The 16,798-nt window shown below is 46.7% G+C and overlaps 1 protein-coding gene across 4 annotated transcripts in view; it reads right to left on the bottom strand.

The window, feature by feature from the left end:
- LOC139409579 (tyrosine-protein kinase RYK-like) overlaps positions 1-16,798 on the bottom strand; it is a 98,871-nt gene that overhangs the window by 8,114 nt on the left and 73,959 nt on the right. For all 4 annotated transcript variants that reach the window (XM_071154945.1, XM_071154947.1, XM_071154944.1 and 1 more), the window contains 3 exons: positions 16,529-16,661; positions 3,907-4,016; positions 2,013-2,172 (listed from right to left, as the gene is read on the bottom strand). In XM_071154945.1, the coding sequence (XP_071011046.1) occupies positions 2,013-2,172; positions 3,907-4,016; positions 16,529-16,661 (403 nt within the window). The remainder of the gene's footprint in view (positions 1-2,012; positions 2,173-3,906; positions 4,017-16,528; positions 16,662-16,798) is intronic.

The following is a 16,798-nucleotide window of genomic DNA, read 5'->3' as shown; positions in this document are numbered from 1 at the left end:
AGCCAGTGTTCTACAAAGACAATATAGCAACACAAAACAGAAGCTATTCAGACTTGATTCACAATGAGAGTTGAACACGAACCAGAAGCTATTCAGACTTGATTCACAATGAGAGTTGAACACGAACCAGAAGCTATTCAGACTTGATTCACAATGAGAGTTGAACACGAACCAGAAGGTATTCAGACTTGATTCACAATGAGAGTTGAACACGAACCAGAAGCTATTCAGACTTGATTCACAATGAGAGTTGAACACGAACCAGAAGCTATTCAGACTTGATTCACAATGGGAGTTGAACACGAACCAGAAGCTATTCAGACTTGATTCACAATGAGAGTTGAACACGAACCAGAAGCTATTCAGACTTGATTCACAATGGGAGTTGAACACGAACCAGAAGCTATTCAGACTTGATTCACAATGAGAGTTGAACACGAACCAGAAGGTTCACACATTGACATCAATGAAAGCTTTAGGAGAAAGTCTGAGTCTGAAAATCATTCTTGCCATTAGGATCCCTGGAGTCATCAAGCCCTACATGGGTGACTACGGTTCATTAACAGTAAGTGTGGGGCTGACTGGCTGGGTGTGTGTGCGTGTGGCTGACTGGCTGGGTGTGTATGCGTGTGGCAGGGGTGAGGGAGGCAGGGGTGAGGAGGGGGGAGGCAGGGGTGAGGAGGGGGGGAGGCAGGGTGAGGGGGGAGGGAGGGAGGGGGGGTGAGGACTGGGAGGGAGGGGAAGTGAGGGAGGGGTGAGGACTGGGTGAGGACTGGGAGGGAGGGGTGAGGACTGGGTGAGGACTGGGAGGGAGGGGTGAGGAGGAGGGAGGGAGGCAGGGGTGAGGAGGACAGAATGAGAGAGGAGAGAACAGAATGAGAGAGGAGAGAACAGAATGAGAGAGGAGAGAACAGAATGAGAGAGGAGAGAACAGAATGAGAGAGGAGAGAACAGAATGAGAGAGGAGAGAACAGAATGAGAGAGGAGAGAACAGAATGAGAGGAGAGAACAGAATGAGAGGAGAGAACAGAATGAGACGAGAGAACAGAATGAGACGAGAGGAGAGAACAGAATGAGAGGAGAGGAGAGAACAGAATGAGAGGAGAGGAGAGAACAGAATGAGAGGAGAGGAGAGAACAGAATGAGAGGAGAGGAGAGAACAGAATGAGAGGAGAGGAGAGAACAGAATGAGAGGAGAGAACAGAATGAGAGGAGAGAACAGAATGAGAGGAGAGAACAGAATGAGAAGAGAGAACAGAATGAGAAGAGAGAACAGAATGAGAAGAGAGAACAGAATGACAAGAGAGAACAGAATGAGAAGAGAGGAGAGAACAGAATGAGAAGAGAGGAGAGAACAGAATGAGAGAGGAGAGAACAGAATGAGAGGAGAGAACAGAATGAGAGGAGAGGAGAGAACAGAATGAGAGGAGAGAACAGAATGAGAGGAGAGGAGAGAACAGAATGAGAGGAGAGGAGAGAACAGAATGAGAGGAGAGGAGAGAACAGAATGAGAGGAGAGGAGCGCCATGGAGGACTTCCTGCCTGTCTACAGCGTCTCCTCTCACCTCCTACCGCAGCTGAGCGTGTGTGTAACTGTGTGTCTGTAACGTGTGTGCAACGTGTAAGTGTGTGTGTGTAACGTGTAAGTGTGTGTGTAACGTGTAAGTGTGTGTGTGTAACGTGTAACGTGTAAGTGTGTGTGTGTGTGTAACGTGTCAGTGTGTGTGTGTGTGTAACGTGTCAGTGTGTGTGTGTGTGTAACGTGTCAGTGTGTGTGTGTGTGTGTAACGTGTCAGTGTGTGTGTGTGTAACGTGTCAGTGTGTGTGTGTGTAACGTGTCAGTGTGTGTGTGTGTAACGTGTCAGTGTGTGTGTGTGTGTAACGTGTCAGTGTGTGTGTGTGTGTAACGTGTCAGTGTGTGTGTGTGTGTAACGTGTAAGTGTGTGTGTGTAACGTGTAAGTGTGTGTGTGTGTGTGTGTGTGTGTGTGTGTGTGTGTGTGTGTGTCCTCACCACATCACTAGCACTAGAGAAGTCATGGTTGAGCAGGCTCTCCAGGGCCATCCAGCGGACCGGTCTGTTCTCGTTGTCTCCCAGACAGTGGTAGTCCATAGGGAACAGGTCTCTGGACAGGGCGTTGTCACAGATCTTCACCTGCATGCTGTCGTCAATACTGTCAGAGGAAGAGAGGGAGAGGACAGGGTCACGGGGAGGAGAGGACAGGGGCACGGAAGGGAGAGGACAGGGTCACGGGGAGGAGAGGACAGGGTCACGGGGGGGAGAGGACAGGGTCACAGAGGAGGGGGGGGAGAGGACAGGGTCACAGAGGAGGGGGGGTAGAGGACAGGGTCACAGAGGAGGGGGGGTAGAGGACAGGGTCACAGAGAGGGGAAAAGTATTAAAAAGATACGCTACAGTCACAAGACACAGGCCTCCTAATTGTCCCTAGAATTTCTAAGCAAACAGCTGGAGGCAGGGCTTTCTCCTATAGAGCTCCATTTATATGGAATGGTCTGCCGACCCATGTGAGAGACGCAGACTCGGTCTGGACCTTTAAGTCTTTACTGAAGACTCATCTCTTCAGTAGGTCCTATGATTGAGTGTAGTCTGGCCCAGGAGTGTGAAGGTGAACGGAAAGGCTCTGGAGCAACGAACCGCCCTTGCTGTCTCTGCCTGGCCAGTTCCCCTCTCTCCACTGGGATTCTCTGCCTCTAACCCTATTACAGAGGCTGAGTCACTGGCTTACTGGTGCTCTTTCATCCCTAGGAGGGGTGCGTCGCTTGAGTGGGTTGAGTCACTGACATTATCTTCCTGTCTGGGTTGGCGCCTCCCCTTGGGTTCGTGCCATGGTGGAAATCTTTGTTGGCACCCTTGTCTCAGGATGGTAAGTTGGTGGTTGAAGATATCCCTTCCTGTTTGGCCCTTTCCTGACCCCTCCTGTCTCAGCCTCCAGTATGTATGCTGCAGTAGTTTGTGTCGGGGGGCTAGGGTCAGTCTGTTATATCTGGAGTATTTCTCCTGTCTTATCCGGTGTCCTGTGTGAATTTAAATATGCTCTCTCTAATTCTCTTTCTCTTTCTTTCTCTCCGAGAACCTGATGACCTGATGAACATGATGACTCCTTGCTGTCCCCAGTCCACCTGGCCGTGCTGCTGCTCCAGTTTCAACTGTTCTGCCTTATTATTATTTGACCATGCTGGTCATTTATGAACATTTGAACATCTTGGCCATGTTCTGTTATAATCTCCACCTGGCACAGCCAGAAGAGGACTGGCCACCCCACATAGCCTGGTTCCTCTCTAGGTTTCTTCCTAGGTTTTGGCCTTTCTAGGGAGTTTTTCCTAGCCACCGTGCTTCTACACCTGCATTGCTTGCTGTTTGGGGTTTTAGTCTGGGTTTCTGTACAGCACTTTGAGATATCAGCTGATGTACGAAGGGCTTTATAAATACATTTGATTGATTGAATGATTGATTGATCAATCAGATTTTTTTTTAGCAGAAATTCCTTCTGGAACGTGAACTTTCATGTGCCTTAACAAACTTGTATACTATCTTTAAATACGAATAAAATTGTTAAAATGACGAGCCTTGTTGGGTTAAGCCACAGAAAAAGCCAGCAGTCGTCCCACTAGCCATGATTGGCTGAGATAATGAGTGGGCTGGACCTGCCGAGAGAAGAGTTTAGATTTGGTCTGCCATACAGAAGGCTTCTGTCTATGTTGGTAATCCTGTGCGGCTTTAAAAAAAAGTATTGTGTTGAGGATAACTGTCCACTATCTGGAGGATCACGTTTTGAAAATCAGCGGAATTCGAGTCTGATACCTAAAGAGACGGAGAAAACACCTGTCTCCGGATTATTGCCCAAAAGTATTAGCAGTTGAGCTGAGCAGGGTGATAAGATACTCACACACAGTTCCTGGCGGCCAGGTCTTTGTGGATGACCTCTCTCCTGGCCAGGTAGCTCATCCCACATGCGATCTGGATCGCCATGTGGACCAAGTCCTGCTGAGAGACTGCCTAGAAAGACAGGAAGAGAAACTAAACATGAGAGTGAAGGGGGAGAAAGAGAGCGCAACAGAGTGAGAGAGAGAGGGGGGAAGAGAGCACAGAGTGAGAGAGAGGGGGGGGGGAAGAGAGCACAACAGAGAGCGAGAGAGAGAGAGAGAGGGGGGGAAGAGAGCACAACAGAGAGAGAGAGAGAGAGAGAGAGGGGGGGGAAGAGAGCACAACAGAGAGAGAGAGAGAGAGAGAGAGGGGGGGGGGAAGAGAGCACAACAGAGAGAGAGAGAGAGAGGGGGGGAAGAGAGCACAGAGAGAGAGAGAGGGGGGGGGGGAAGAGAGCACAGAGAGAGAGAGCGAGAGAGAGAGAGAGAGAGAGAGGGGGGGGGAAGAGAGCACAGAGAGAGAGCGAGAGAGAGAGAGAGAGAGAGAGTGGGGGGGAAGAGAGCACAACAGAGAGAGAGAGTGGGGGGGGAGAGAGAGAGGGGGGGAAGAGAGCACAACAACCAAGGAGGGCCTACAGCAGCACCTAGATCTTATGCACAGATTCTGTCAGACCTGGGCCCTGACAGTAAATCTCAGTAAGACCAAAATAATGGTGTTCCAAAAAAGGTCCAGTCACCAGGACCACAAATACAAATTCCATCTAGACACCGTTGCCCTAGAGCACACAAAAAACTATACATACCTTGGCCTAAACATCAGCGCCACAGGTAACTTCCACAAAGCTGTGAACGATCTGAGAGACAAGGCAAGAAGGGCATTCTATGCCATCAAAAGAAACATAAATTTCAACATACCAATTAGGATTTGGCTAAAAATACTTGAATCAGTCATAGAGCCCATTGCCCTTTATGGTTGTGAGGTCTGGGGTCCGCTCACCAACCAAGACTTCACAAAATGGGACAAACACCAAATTGAGACTCTGCACGCAGAATTCTGCAAAAATATCCTCCGTGTACAACGTAGAACACCAAATAATGCATGCAGAGCAGAATTAGGCCGATACCCACGTAATTATCAAAATCCAGAAAAGAGCCGTTAAATTCTACAACCACCTTAAAGGAAGTGATTCCCAAACCTTCCATAACAAAGCCATCACCTACAGAGAGATGAACCTGGAGAAGAGTCCCCTAAGCAAGCTGGTCCTGGGGCTCTGTTCACAAACACAAACACACCCTACAGAGCCCCAGGACAACAGCACAATTAGACCAAACCAAATCATGAGAAAACAAAAAGATAATTACTTGACACATTGGAAAGAATTAACAAAAAAACAGAGCAAACTAGAATGCTATTTGGCCCTAAACAGAGAGTACACAGCGGCAGAATACCTGACCACTGTGACTGACCCAAACTTAAGGAAAGCTTTGACTATGTACAGACTCAGTGAGCATAGCCTTGCTATTGAGAAAGGCCGCCGTAGGCAGACATGGCTCTCAAGAGAAGACAGGCTATGTGCAAACTGCCCACAAAATGAGGTGGAAACTGAGCTGCACTTCCTAACCTCCTGCCCAATGTATGACCATATTAGAGAGACATATTTCCCTCAGATTACACAGATCCACAAAGAATTCGAAAACAAATCCAATTTTGAAAAACTCCCATTTCTACTGGGTGAAATTCCACAGTGTGCCATCACAGCAGCAAGATTTGTGACCTGTTGCCACGAGAAAAGGGCAACCAGTGAAGAACACACACCATTGTAAATACAACCCATATTTATGCTTATTTATTTTATCTTGTGTCCTTTAACCATTTGTACATTGTTAAAACACTGTATATATATATATATATATATATATATATATATATATATATATATATATATAATATGACATTTGTAATGTCTTTACTGTTTTGAAACCTCTGTATGTGTAATGTTTACTGTTAATTTTTGTTGTTTTTCACTTTATATATTCACTTTGTATGTTGTCTACCTCACTTGCTTTGGCAATGTTAACACATGTTTCCCATGCCAATAAAGCCCTTGAATTGAATTGAATTGAATTGAGAGAGAGGGGGGGAGAGGGAGGGGAAGAGAGAGAGGGGGGAGAGAGGGGGAGAGAGGGGGAGAGAGGGGGGGGGGGGGGGGAGAAGAGAGAGAGGGGGAAGAGAGCACAACAGAGAGAGGGGGGGAAGAGAGCACAACAGAGAGAGGGGGGGAAGAGAGCACAACAGAGAGAGAGGGGGAAGAGAGCACAACAGAGAGAGGGGGGGAAGATAGCACAACAGAGAGAGGGGGGGAAGAGAGGGGGGAAGAGAGAGGGGGGAAGAAAGCACAACAGAGAGAGGGGGGGAAGAGAGGGGGGGAAGAGAGAGGGGGGAAGAAAGCACAACAGAGAGAGGGGGGGAAGAAAGCACAACAGAGAGAGGGGGGGAAGAAAGCACAACAGAGAGAGGGGGGGGGGGGGGGGGGAGAAAGCACAACAGAGAGAGGGGGGGAAGAAAGCACAACAGAGAGAAGGAGGGGTGGGGGGGGTGGATATTCAGAGAAGTAGCCTGGTTGGTGATGTTTACCATTTCACCAATGAGATAAAACATGATAATGGCTTGCATCACTGTAGTAGGACATATCTGACAGGCACTTATCAGATTCCACAAGATAAAGACTGTATAACAACTAGGAAACTAGTATTGTAACTATTAAGTTTCACAGACAGGACAGAGGGCCAAATAGTCTGTGCAGGAGAAAAATTATTTGTTTGGTTTTTGAGGGCCCCAAGAGACAGGCCTGAAGGACCCCTGATTAATACAGACACAGAGGTTGCATCCCAAAAGGACCATAGGCTCTGATAATGACTACCTACTAGCTTTGTAGTGCACTTGGGACACACTGAAAGTAAGAGACAATCTAGTGAGACACGAGGAACCATAAGTTTGCTTCAGTACCATCCTGTTATCTGTCTAATTAGCCCAGATGGCTTGATTTCTGAGCTGAGATCATGACGCTAATCACTGTGGCTTAGCCTAGCGGTATGTACATAAACAGCATATCATGATGCTAATCACTGTGGCTTAGCCTAGCGGGATGTACATAAACAGCATATCATGACGCTAATCACTGTGGCTTAGCCTAGCGGGATGTACATAAACAGCATATCATGATGCTGATCACTGTGGCTTAGCCTAGCGGGATGTACATAAACATCTTGTGTTTAAAATGGAAAGGTGACAGAGAACTAGCCGATGGATGACATGCTGTGTGAACCAAAGAGAGAAGAGGATGGATGACATGCTCTGTGAGCCGAACAGAGAGAGAAGAGGATGGATGACATGCTGTGTGAACCAAAGAGAGAGAGAAGAGGATGGATGATATGCTGTGTGAACCAAAGAGAGAGAGAGAAGAGGATGGATGGCATGCTGTGTGAACCAAAGAGAGAAGAGGATGGATGACATGCTGTGTGAACCAGAGAGAGAAGAGGATGGATGGCATGCTGTGTGAACCAAAGAGAGAAGAGGATGGATGACATGCTGTGTGAACCAGAGAGAGAAGAGGATGGATGGCATGCTGTGTGAACCAGAGAGAGAAGAGGATGGATGACATGCTGTGTGAACCAGAGAGAGAAGAGGATGGATGGCATGCTGTGTGAACCAAAGAGAGAAGAGGATGGATGACATGCTGTGTGAGCCAGAGAGAGAAGAGGATGGATGACATGCTGTGTGAGCCAGAGAGAGAAGAGGATGGATGACATGCTGTGTGAACCAGAGAGATAGAAGAGGATGGATGACATGCTGTGTGAACCAGAGAGAGAGAGAAGAGGATGGATGACATGCTGTGTGAACCAGAGAGAGAAGAGGATGGATGACATGCTGTGTGACCCAGAGAGAGAGAGAGAAGAGGATGGATGACATGCTGTGTGATAGAGAGAGAGAGAGAAGAGGATGGATGACATGCTGTGTGAACCAGAGAGAGAGAAGAGGATTGATGACATGCTGTGTGAACCAAAGAGAGCGAGAAGAGGATGGATGACATGCTGTGTGAACCAGAGAGAGAGAGAAGAGGATGGATGACATGCTGTGTGAACCAGAGAGAGAGAGAAGAGGATGGATGACATGCTGTGTGACCCAGAGAGAGAGAAGAGGATGGAGGACATGCTGTGTGAACCAGAGAGAGAAGAAGATGGATGACATGCTGTGTGAACCAGAGAGAGAAGAGGATGGATGACATGCTGTGTGAACCAAACAGAGAGAAGAGGATGGATGACATGCTGTATGAACCAAAGAGAGAGAGAAGAGGATGGATGACATGCTGTGTGAACCAGAGAGAGAAGAGGATGGATGACATGCTGTGTGAACCAGAGAGAGAGAAGAGGATAGATGACATGCTGTGTGAACCAAAGAGAGCGAGAAGAGGATGGATGACATGCTGTGTGAACCAGAGAGAGAGAGAAGAGGATGGATGACATGCTGTGTGAACCAGAGAGAGAGAGAGAAGAGGATGGATGGCATGCTGTGTGAACCAAAGAGAGAAGAGGATGGATGACATGCTGTGTGAGCCAGAGAGAGAAGAGGATGGATGACATGCTGTGTGAGCCAGAGAGAGAAGAGGATGGATGACATGCTGTGTGAACCAGAGAGATAGAAGAGGATGGATGACATGCTGTGTGAACCAGAGAGAGAGAGAAGAGGATGGATGACATGCTGTGTGAACCAAAGAGAGAGAGAAGAGGATGGATGACATGCTGTGTGAACCAGAGAGAGAGAGAAGAGGATGGATGACATGCTGTGTGAACCAGAGAGAGAGAAGAGGATAGATGACATGCTGTGTGAACCAAAGAGAGCGAGAAGAGGATGGATGACATGCTGTGTGAACCAGAGAGAGAGAGAAGAGGATGGATGACATGCTGTGTGAACCAGAGAGAGAGAGCAGAGGATGGATGACATGCTGTGTGACCCAGAGAGAGAGGAGGATGGATGACATGCTGTGTGAACCAGAGAGAGAGAAGAGGATGGAGGACATGCTGTGTGAACCAGAGAGAGAAGAAGATGGATGACATGCTGTGTGAACCAGAGAGAGAAGAGGATGGATGACATGCTGTGTGAACCAAACAGAGAGAAGAGGATGGATGACATGCTGTATGAACCAAAGAGAGAGAGAAGAGGATGGATGACATGCTGTGTGAACCAGAGAGAGAAGAGGATGGATGACATGCTGTGTGAACCAGAGAGAGAGAAGAGGATAGATGACATGCTGTGTGAACCAAAGAGAGCGAGAAGAGGATGGATGACATGCTGTGTGAACCAGAGAGAGAGAGAAGAGGATGGATGACATGCTGTGTGAACCAGAGAGAGAGAGAAGAGGATGGATGACATGCTGTGTGACCCAGAGAGAGAGAAGAGGATGGAGGACATGCTGTGTGAACCAGAGAGAGAAGAAGATGGATGACATGCTGTGTGAACCAGAGAGAGAAGAGGATGGATGACATGCTGTGTGAACCAAACAGAGAGAAGAGGATGGATGACATGCTGTATGAACCAAAGAGAGAGAGAAGAGGATGGATGACATGCTGTGTGAACCAGAGAGAGAAGAGGATGGATGACATGCTGTGTGAACCAGAGAGAGAAGATGGATGACATGCTGTGTGAACCAGAGAGAGAAGATGGATGACATGCTGTGTGAACCAGAGAGAGAAGAGGATGGATGACATGCTGTGTGAACCAGAGAGAGATGAGGATGGATGACATGCTGTGTGAACCAGAGAGATGAGGATGGATGACATTCTGTGTGAACCAGAGAGAGAGAGAAGAGGATGATGACATGCTGTGTGAACCAGAGAGAGAGAAGCGGATGGATGACATGCTGTGTGAACCAGAGAGAGAAGAGGATGGATGACATGCTGTGTGAGCCGATTCCCCTGAAGAGTGAAAGAGAGCACCTGATGTACACCATCAGGGTTTTAACATAACCCCGACACTGTGTCCCAAATTGCACACTATTCCCCATAGGGCCCTGGTCAAATGTAGTGCACTACATAGGGAATAGGGTGCCATCTCAGCCCGAGTCAGACACACTGCTGGGGTGAGATGCATTGTGGGCCAGGGGGCTGGTTCTGATGGACACAGCAGAGATTGCCAGCTGTCAAACACACACACACACACACACACACACGGAAGAGATTTACAGCTGTTTAATGTTCTGTGTTCTGATCTGTCAGCGTGACTCAACTCGTATTAAATTGGACCCTTTGTGTTAGGGAATAAGACACCAGCGCCTTGCAACATTGTAACGTGATTAAACCTAGAACACACATACATATATATCTATATAAATAAACACACAACATTATAAACGGGGTTGTTCGAGCCTGAATGCTGATTAGCTCACAGCCGTTGTATCAGACGGTATACCACAGGTATAACAAAACATTTGTTTTTACTGCACTAATTACATTGGTACCAAGTTCATAATAACAATAAGGCACCTCTCTCTCTCTACACACACAATAGCACGGTCAGATCCATATTGACACAGTAAAGGATTTTTTCCATATTTTGTTACAGCCTTATTCTAAAATGAATAAAATAAATTACAAATATTTAGCAATCTACACACAATGCCCCATAATGACATCACAATGCCCCATAATGACATCACAATGCCCCATAATGACAAAGCCAAAACAGGTTTAGAAATGTTTGCGAATGTATAAAAACAGAACTACTTTATTTACACCATTTATATAAGTATTAAGACCCTTTTTCTATGAGACTCGAAATTAATTCAATTGTTTTTACCCCTCAATACACCATAATGACAAAGAAAAAACTGGATTTTAGATTTTTTTTTAACATTTATTAAAAATAATCTAAAACCAAAATATCACATTTACTTAAGTATTCAGACCCTTTACTCAGAACTTTGATGAAGCACCTTTGGCAGCGATTACAGCCTCGAGTCTTCTTGGGTATGACGCTACAAGCTTGGCACACCTGTATTTGGGGAGTTTCTCCCATTCTTCTCTGCAGATCCTCTCAAACTCTGTCAGGTTGGATGAGGAGCGTCGCTGTACAGCTATTCTCAGGTCTCTCCAGAGATGTTCGATCAGGTAGAAGTCCGGGCTCTGGCTGGGCCACTCAAGGACATTCAGAGACTTCTTCCGAAGCCACTCGTACATTGTCCACTCCTGGCTGTGTGTTTAGGGTCATTGTCCTGTTGGAAGGTGAACCTTCACCCCAGTCTGAGGTCCTGAGCAGGTTTTCGTCAAGGATCTCTCTGAACTTTTCTCAGTTCATCTTTCCCTCGATCCTGACTAGTCTCCCAGTCCCTGCCGCTGAAAAACATCCCCACAGCATGATGCTGCCACCACCATGCTTCACCGTAGGGATGGAGCCAGGTTTCCTCCAGACGTGACACTTGGCATTCAGGCCAAAGAGTTCCATCTTGGTTTCATCAGACCAGAGAATCTTGTTTCTCATGGTCAGAGTCCTTTAGGTGTCTTTTAGCAAACTCCAAGCAGGCTGTCATGTGCCTTTTACTGACGAGTGGCTTCTGTCTTGCCACTCTACCAGAAAAGCCTGATCGGTGGAGTGCTGCAGAGATGGTTGTCCTTCTGGAAGGTTCTCCAATCTCCACAAAGGAACTCTGGCGCTTTGTCAGTGACCATTGGGTTCTTGGTCACCTCCCTGACCAAGACCTTTCTCCCCTGATTGATCAGTTTGGCCAGGCGGCCAGCTCTAGTCTTGGGGGTTCCAAACTTACATTTAAGAATGATGGAGGCCACTGTGTTAATGGGACCTTCGATGCTGCCGACATTGTTGGTACACTTCCCCAGATCTGTGACTTAACACAATCTTGTCATCTCGGGAGCTCTATGGACAATTCCTTCGACCTCATGGCTTGGTTTTTGCTCTGACATGCACTGTCAACTGTGGGACCTTATATAGACAGGTGTGTGCCTTTCTAAATCATGTCCAATCAATTGAATTTACCACAGGTGGACTCCTATCAAGTTGTAGAAACATCTCAAGGATGATCAATGGAAACAGGACTTACATGAGCTCAATTTAGAGTCTCATAGCAAAGGGTCTGAATACTTATGTCAATAAGTTGGTTCTGTTTGATATATTTTCTCCCCAATTTTGATCCTTGTCTAATCGCTGAAACTCCCCAACGGGCTCGAAGGTCGAGTCACGCATTCTCCGAAACATGACCTGCCAAACAACTCTTAACACCCACCAGCTTAACCCGGAAGCACCAATGCGTCGGCCAAACCCTCCCCTAACCTGGACGATGCTGGGTCAAATTGTGCACCGCCCTTTGAGATACAACCTCAGTCTCCCTCTCCTGATCATGGCCAGTATGGAACAGCCCGGGTCTTTCGCTACAGACCGGCAAAACGCTACGCTACAGACCGGCAAAACGCTACGCTACAGACCGGCAAAACGCTACGCTACAGACCGGCAAAACGCTACGCTACAGACCGGCAAAACGCTACGCTACAGACCGGCAAAACGCTACGCTACAGACCGGCAAAACGCTACGCTACAGACCGGCAAAACGCTACGCTACAGACCGGCAAAACGCTACGCTACAGACCGGCAAAACGCTACGCTACAGACCGGCATAACCCTACGCTACAGACCGGCATTACGCTACAGACCGGCATTGCGCTACAGACCGGCATTGCGCTACAGACCGGCATTGCGCTACAGACCGGCATTGCGCTACAGACCGGCATTGCGCTACAGACCGGCATTGCGCTACAGACCGGCATTGCGCTACAGACCGGCATTGCGCTACAGACCGGCATTGCGCTACAGACCGGCATTGCGCTACAGACCGGCATTGCGCTACAGACCGGCATTGCGCTACAGACCGGCATTGCGCTACAGACCGGCATTGCGCTACAGACCGGCATTGCGCTACAGACCGGCATTGCGCTACAGACCGGCATTGCGCTACAGACCGGCATTACGCTACAGACTGGCATTACGCTACAGACTGGCATTACGCTACAGACTGGTATAACGCTACGCTCCCTTACGCGCTTTCCAGACACTTTAGGGTGCCTCCCAAACGGCAACCTAATTCCCTATAGTGTTCTGGTCTAAAGCAGTGCACTATGTATAGGGAATAGGGTGCCATAGTGTTTTGGTCTGAAGTAGTGCACTATGTAAAGGAATAGGGTGCCATAGTGTTTTGGTCTGAAGTAGTGCACTATATAGGGAATAGGGTGCCATAGTGTTTTGGTCTGAAGTAGTGCACTATATAGGGAATAGGGTGCCATAGTGTTTTGGTCTGAAGTAGTGCACTATATAGGGAATAGGGTGCCATAGTGTTTTGGTCTGAAGTAGTGCACTATATAGGGAATAGGGTGCCATAGTGTTTTGGTCTGAAGTAGTGCACTATATAGGGAATAGGGTGCCATAGTGTTTTGGTCTGAAGCAGTGCACTATATAGGGAATAGGGTGCCATTTGAGATACAACCTCAGTCTCCCTCTAAAATTACAAAAATGATTTATGTCTACATGTTTATTAAGACAGCAAGAGAAACATTTTTTTTTATAAGTATGTCTTTGTTAGGCCCCTACAAATCGCCTAAAGTATATTTTGAGAGGATGGGTGAGAATTAAAGCGGCGTGTGGTGTGTTATCCCAGAGGAAGTTCTCTTCACTGGTATTGAGCAGCAAGCTTCGTCTTGTGATGGAAAATTAGTCGGTCGTTTTTTTCTCTCTTTCTGCTGCACCTTAAACAAGGCTTCTCCTTCTTATTTTAAAAGTGGTGTGTGTGTCTGTGTGTGTGTGTGTGTGTCTGTGTGCTTCGAGAGTGTCTCGGTTCAAGGCTGATTGATTGGTTGGATTTACATTACAGGCATCTCAGAGAACGCCTACGCCAAGTGGATCAAACGACCCCTGGGGTTACCCAGCACAATGAGGTGATTGTCTCTTCATGGGAAACACAGTCTCTGCCCTGAGCCACAGATTAAAGGGGAGCTTAGCAATTCGGGGGAAAAAAATCTAATTTCCCCAGAGTCAGAAGAACTCGTGGATACCATTTTAAAATGTCTCTGCGTGCAGTTTGAAGGAAGTTGCTAATTAGCATTAGCGCAAATGCTAACTAGGGTTAGCACAAAGAGCTGTTCCCATAGACGTCCAGTCATTGCGTTAGTGCTAGTTAGCATTCGGCGAAGTAGACAACAGGGCAAAAATCTTGGAAATATCCCTTTAGAAAACACTGCATTTTAAAAAAACCCTGAGAGATATTTTACAGGTCTGGGTATCGGTTGTTGTCAAACTGGTATTTAAGTGCCTATTGCTATAAAACACTATTGTTCTGTGTTAACACTATTACAGAGTTAGGGGGGACGGGGGGGACAGGTGAAATGCTAAGGCGGGAAGAGAATGTCTGAACGGTGGGTTGTAGAAGCAACATACAATCAGTTATACATCAAGGATCCAGACTTCCATCTCCCAGCCTACGATTTGGTCGCCCCCCCTGCCCCCCCCCCCCAAAAAAATGTTTGTCGTCGTCACGAAAATAATTTCTAAAGTCGTACAGTGATTTATTAAGACGTGTAATAGACTCCTGAGATGTTATTCAAGAAAATACATTTCTGCTTCGATTAAATAATGTATGACTCGGGCCATTTTTATATGCAAGCTAATCCAGTGATTCTTACATAGACAATAGACTACTGTTATATTTTACTGTTGCACGAGGGCTCCAGAATGTTCTATCGTTAAATAGAGATTAAATAGGGGCGGCAGGGTAGCCTGGTGGTTTAGAGCGTTGGACTAGAAACTGAAAAGTTGCAAGACCGAATCCCCGAGCTGACAAGGTACAAAATCTGTTGTTCTGCCCCTGAACAAGGCAGTTAACCCACTGTTCCCTAGGCCGTCATTGTAGATAAGAATTTGTCCTTAACGGACTTGCCTAGTTAAATATAAAAAGGTAAAATAAAAAAATGAAAAACAATTTTTTAAAATTGGCTACGTTTTAATGTGCACTAATATCATAGTCTACAGTGAATTCCCAATAGATTAAATTATTTTCCTCATCAATCTAAACACAATACCCCAGAATAACAAAGCGAAAACATTTATGTTTAGACATTTTTGTATATGTGTGTGTGTGTTTATACTTATTTTTATACTTATTTTCCACCATAATTTGCAAATAAATTCATAAAAAAATCCTTCAATGTGATTTTCTGGATTTTTTTTCTCATTTTGTCTGTCATAGTTGAAGTGTACCTATGATGAAAATTACAGGCCTCTCATCTTTTTAAGTGGGAGAACTTGCACAATTGGTGGCTGACTAAATACTTTTTTGCCCCACTGTACATGACGTTTGGAGTGACGTGATCATGTAGAATGTGCAGCTCGCACCGATGTGACCAGTTACATTTATTTTTAAAATTTGCTCAGCCAAGTCAAAAAGGTCACAAAATGAGACTATAAATGGTTGCAGTCTAGAGCCCTGAACATTAATAAACTGTATCAGGTTATTTCCCCCCCACAATGCAATTATTCTATGATATCTTATCCAGAACAGATATCCTTTATGTGGACGGTAGGATGATGGTAGGATAAATGTAGGCTGAATATAGGGTGAAGGTAGGATGAGAGTAGTATGACGGGATGACGTTGGGACGACTGTAGTGCGACAGTAGGACGACGGTAGGATAATGGTAAGATGAGGTGTGGCAGGTAGCCTAGCGCTTAGAGAGGCGAGCCAGAAACCAGAGGGTTGACAGTTTGGTTCCGACGGGGGGGGGGGGAGAGAGTAAGCTGGCAAGTGGAGAGTTGCTGGTATCAGATTCTAGATGGCATTGCCTGCCGTTGTGCCCTTAACTCCCCACAACAGCAGCTCCCGGGTGACCCTAGAACCTCTTCAAAACATGTGTTCATTTCGGAGGGGTTGAATTAAAAGCGGAAGTCACATTTCGGTTGGACCTTGTGTGACCAATAAACTGATCATAAAATAAATGGTAGGATAGCCGTAGGACGACAGTAGACTAGAGAGAGGGTTGGGATAATGGTAGGACGACAGTAGAATAGAGAGAGGGTTGGGATAATGGTAGGATAGCCGTAGACTAGAGAGAGGGATGGGATAATGGTAGGATAGCCATAGAACAGTAGGATGACAGAATAGCCAGTAGAATAGAGAGAGGGTTGGGATAATGGTAGGATAGCCGTAGACTAGAGAGAGGGTTGGGATAATGGTAGGATAGCCATAGAACAGTAGGATGACAGACTAGAGAGAGGGTTGGGATAATGGTAGGACGACAGTAGAATAGAGAGAGGGTTGGGATAATGGTAGGATAGCCGTAGACTAGAGAGAGGGTTGGGATAATGGTAGGATAGCCACAGAACAGTAGGATGACAGTAGACGAGAGAGGGTTGGGATAATGGTAGGATAGCCATAGAACAGTAGGATGACAGTAGACTAGAGAGAGGGTTGGGTAATGGTAGGATAGCCATAGAATGGTAGGATGACAGTAGACTAGAGAGAGGGTTGGGATAATGGTAGGATAGCCATAGAACGGTAGGATGACAGTAGGCCGGAGCCACGGTTAGGAGCTCACCTGTGGGTTGTTGGCTTCGGCCAGCTTGCACTGTCTCAGGAACAGTTTGAGGTTACCCCAGTTCATATAGGGCAGTAGTACCATAGGCTTCTCTCCTTCCTCTGTACACACATGACTGATTGGGAGCAGGTTCCTGGAGGAGAGAGGGGGGGGGGGGGGGGGACATACTACATCAGTTAGCCTACCGTTTCCCCAACTCTGGTCCACAAGTACCCCCTAACAGCACACGTTTTGTTGTAACCCTGGACAATAACACATGACTCAACTTGT

This window comes from Oncorhynchus clarkii, chromosome 5 (assembly GCF_045791955.1).
Source record: "Oncorhynchus clarkii lewisi isolate Uvic-CL-2024 chromosome 5, UVic_Ocla_1.0, whole genome shotgun sequence".
Lineage (NCBI taxonomy): Eukaryota > Metazoa > Chordata > Actinopteri > Salmoniformes > Salmonidae > Oncorhynchus > Oncorhynchus clarkii.
Note: the sequence above shows the minus strand (reverse complement) of the source record. Positions and strands in the feature narration are given on the sequence as shown.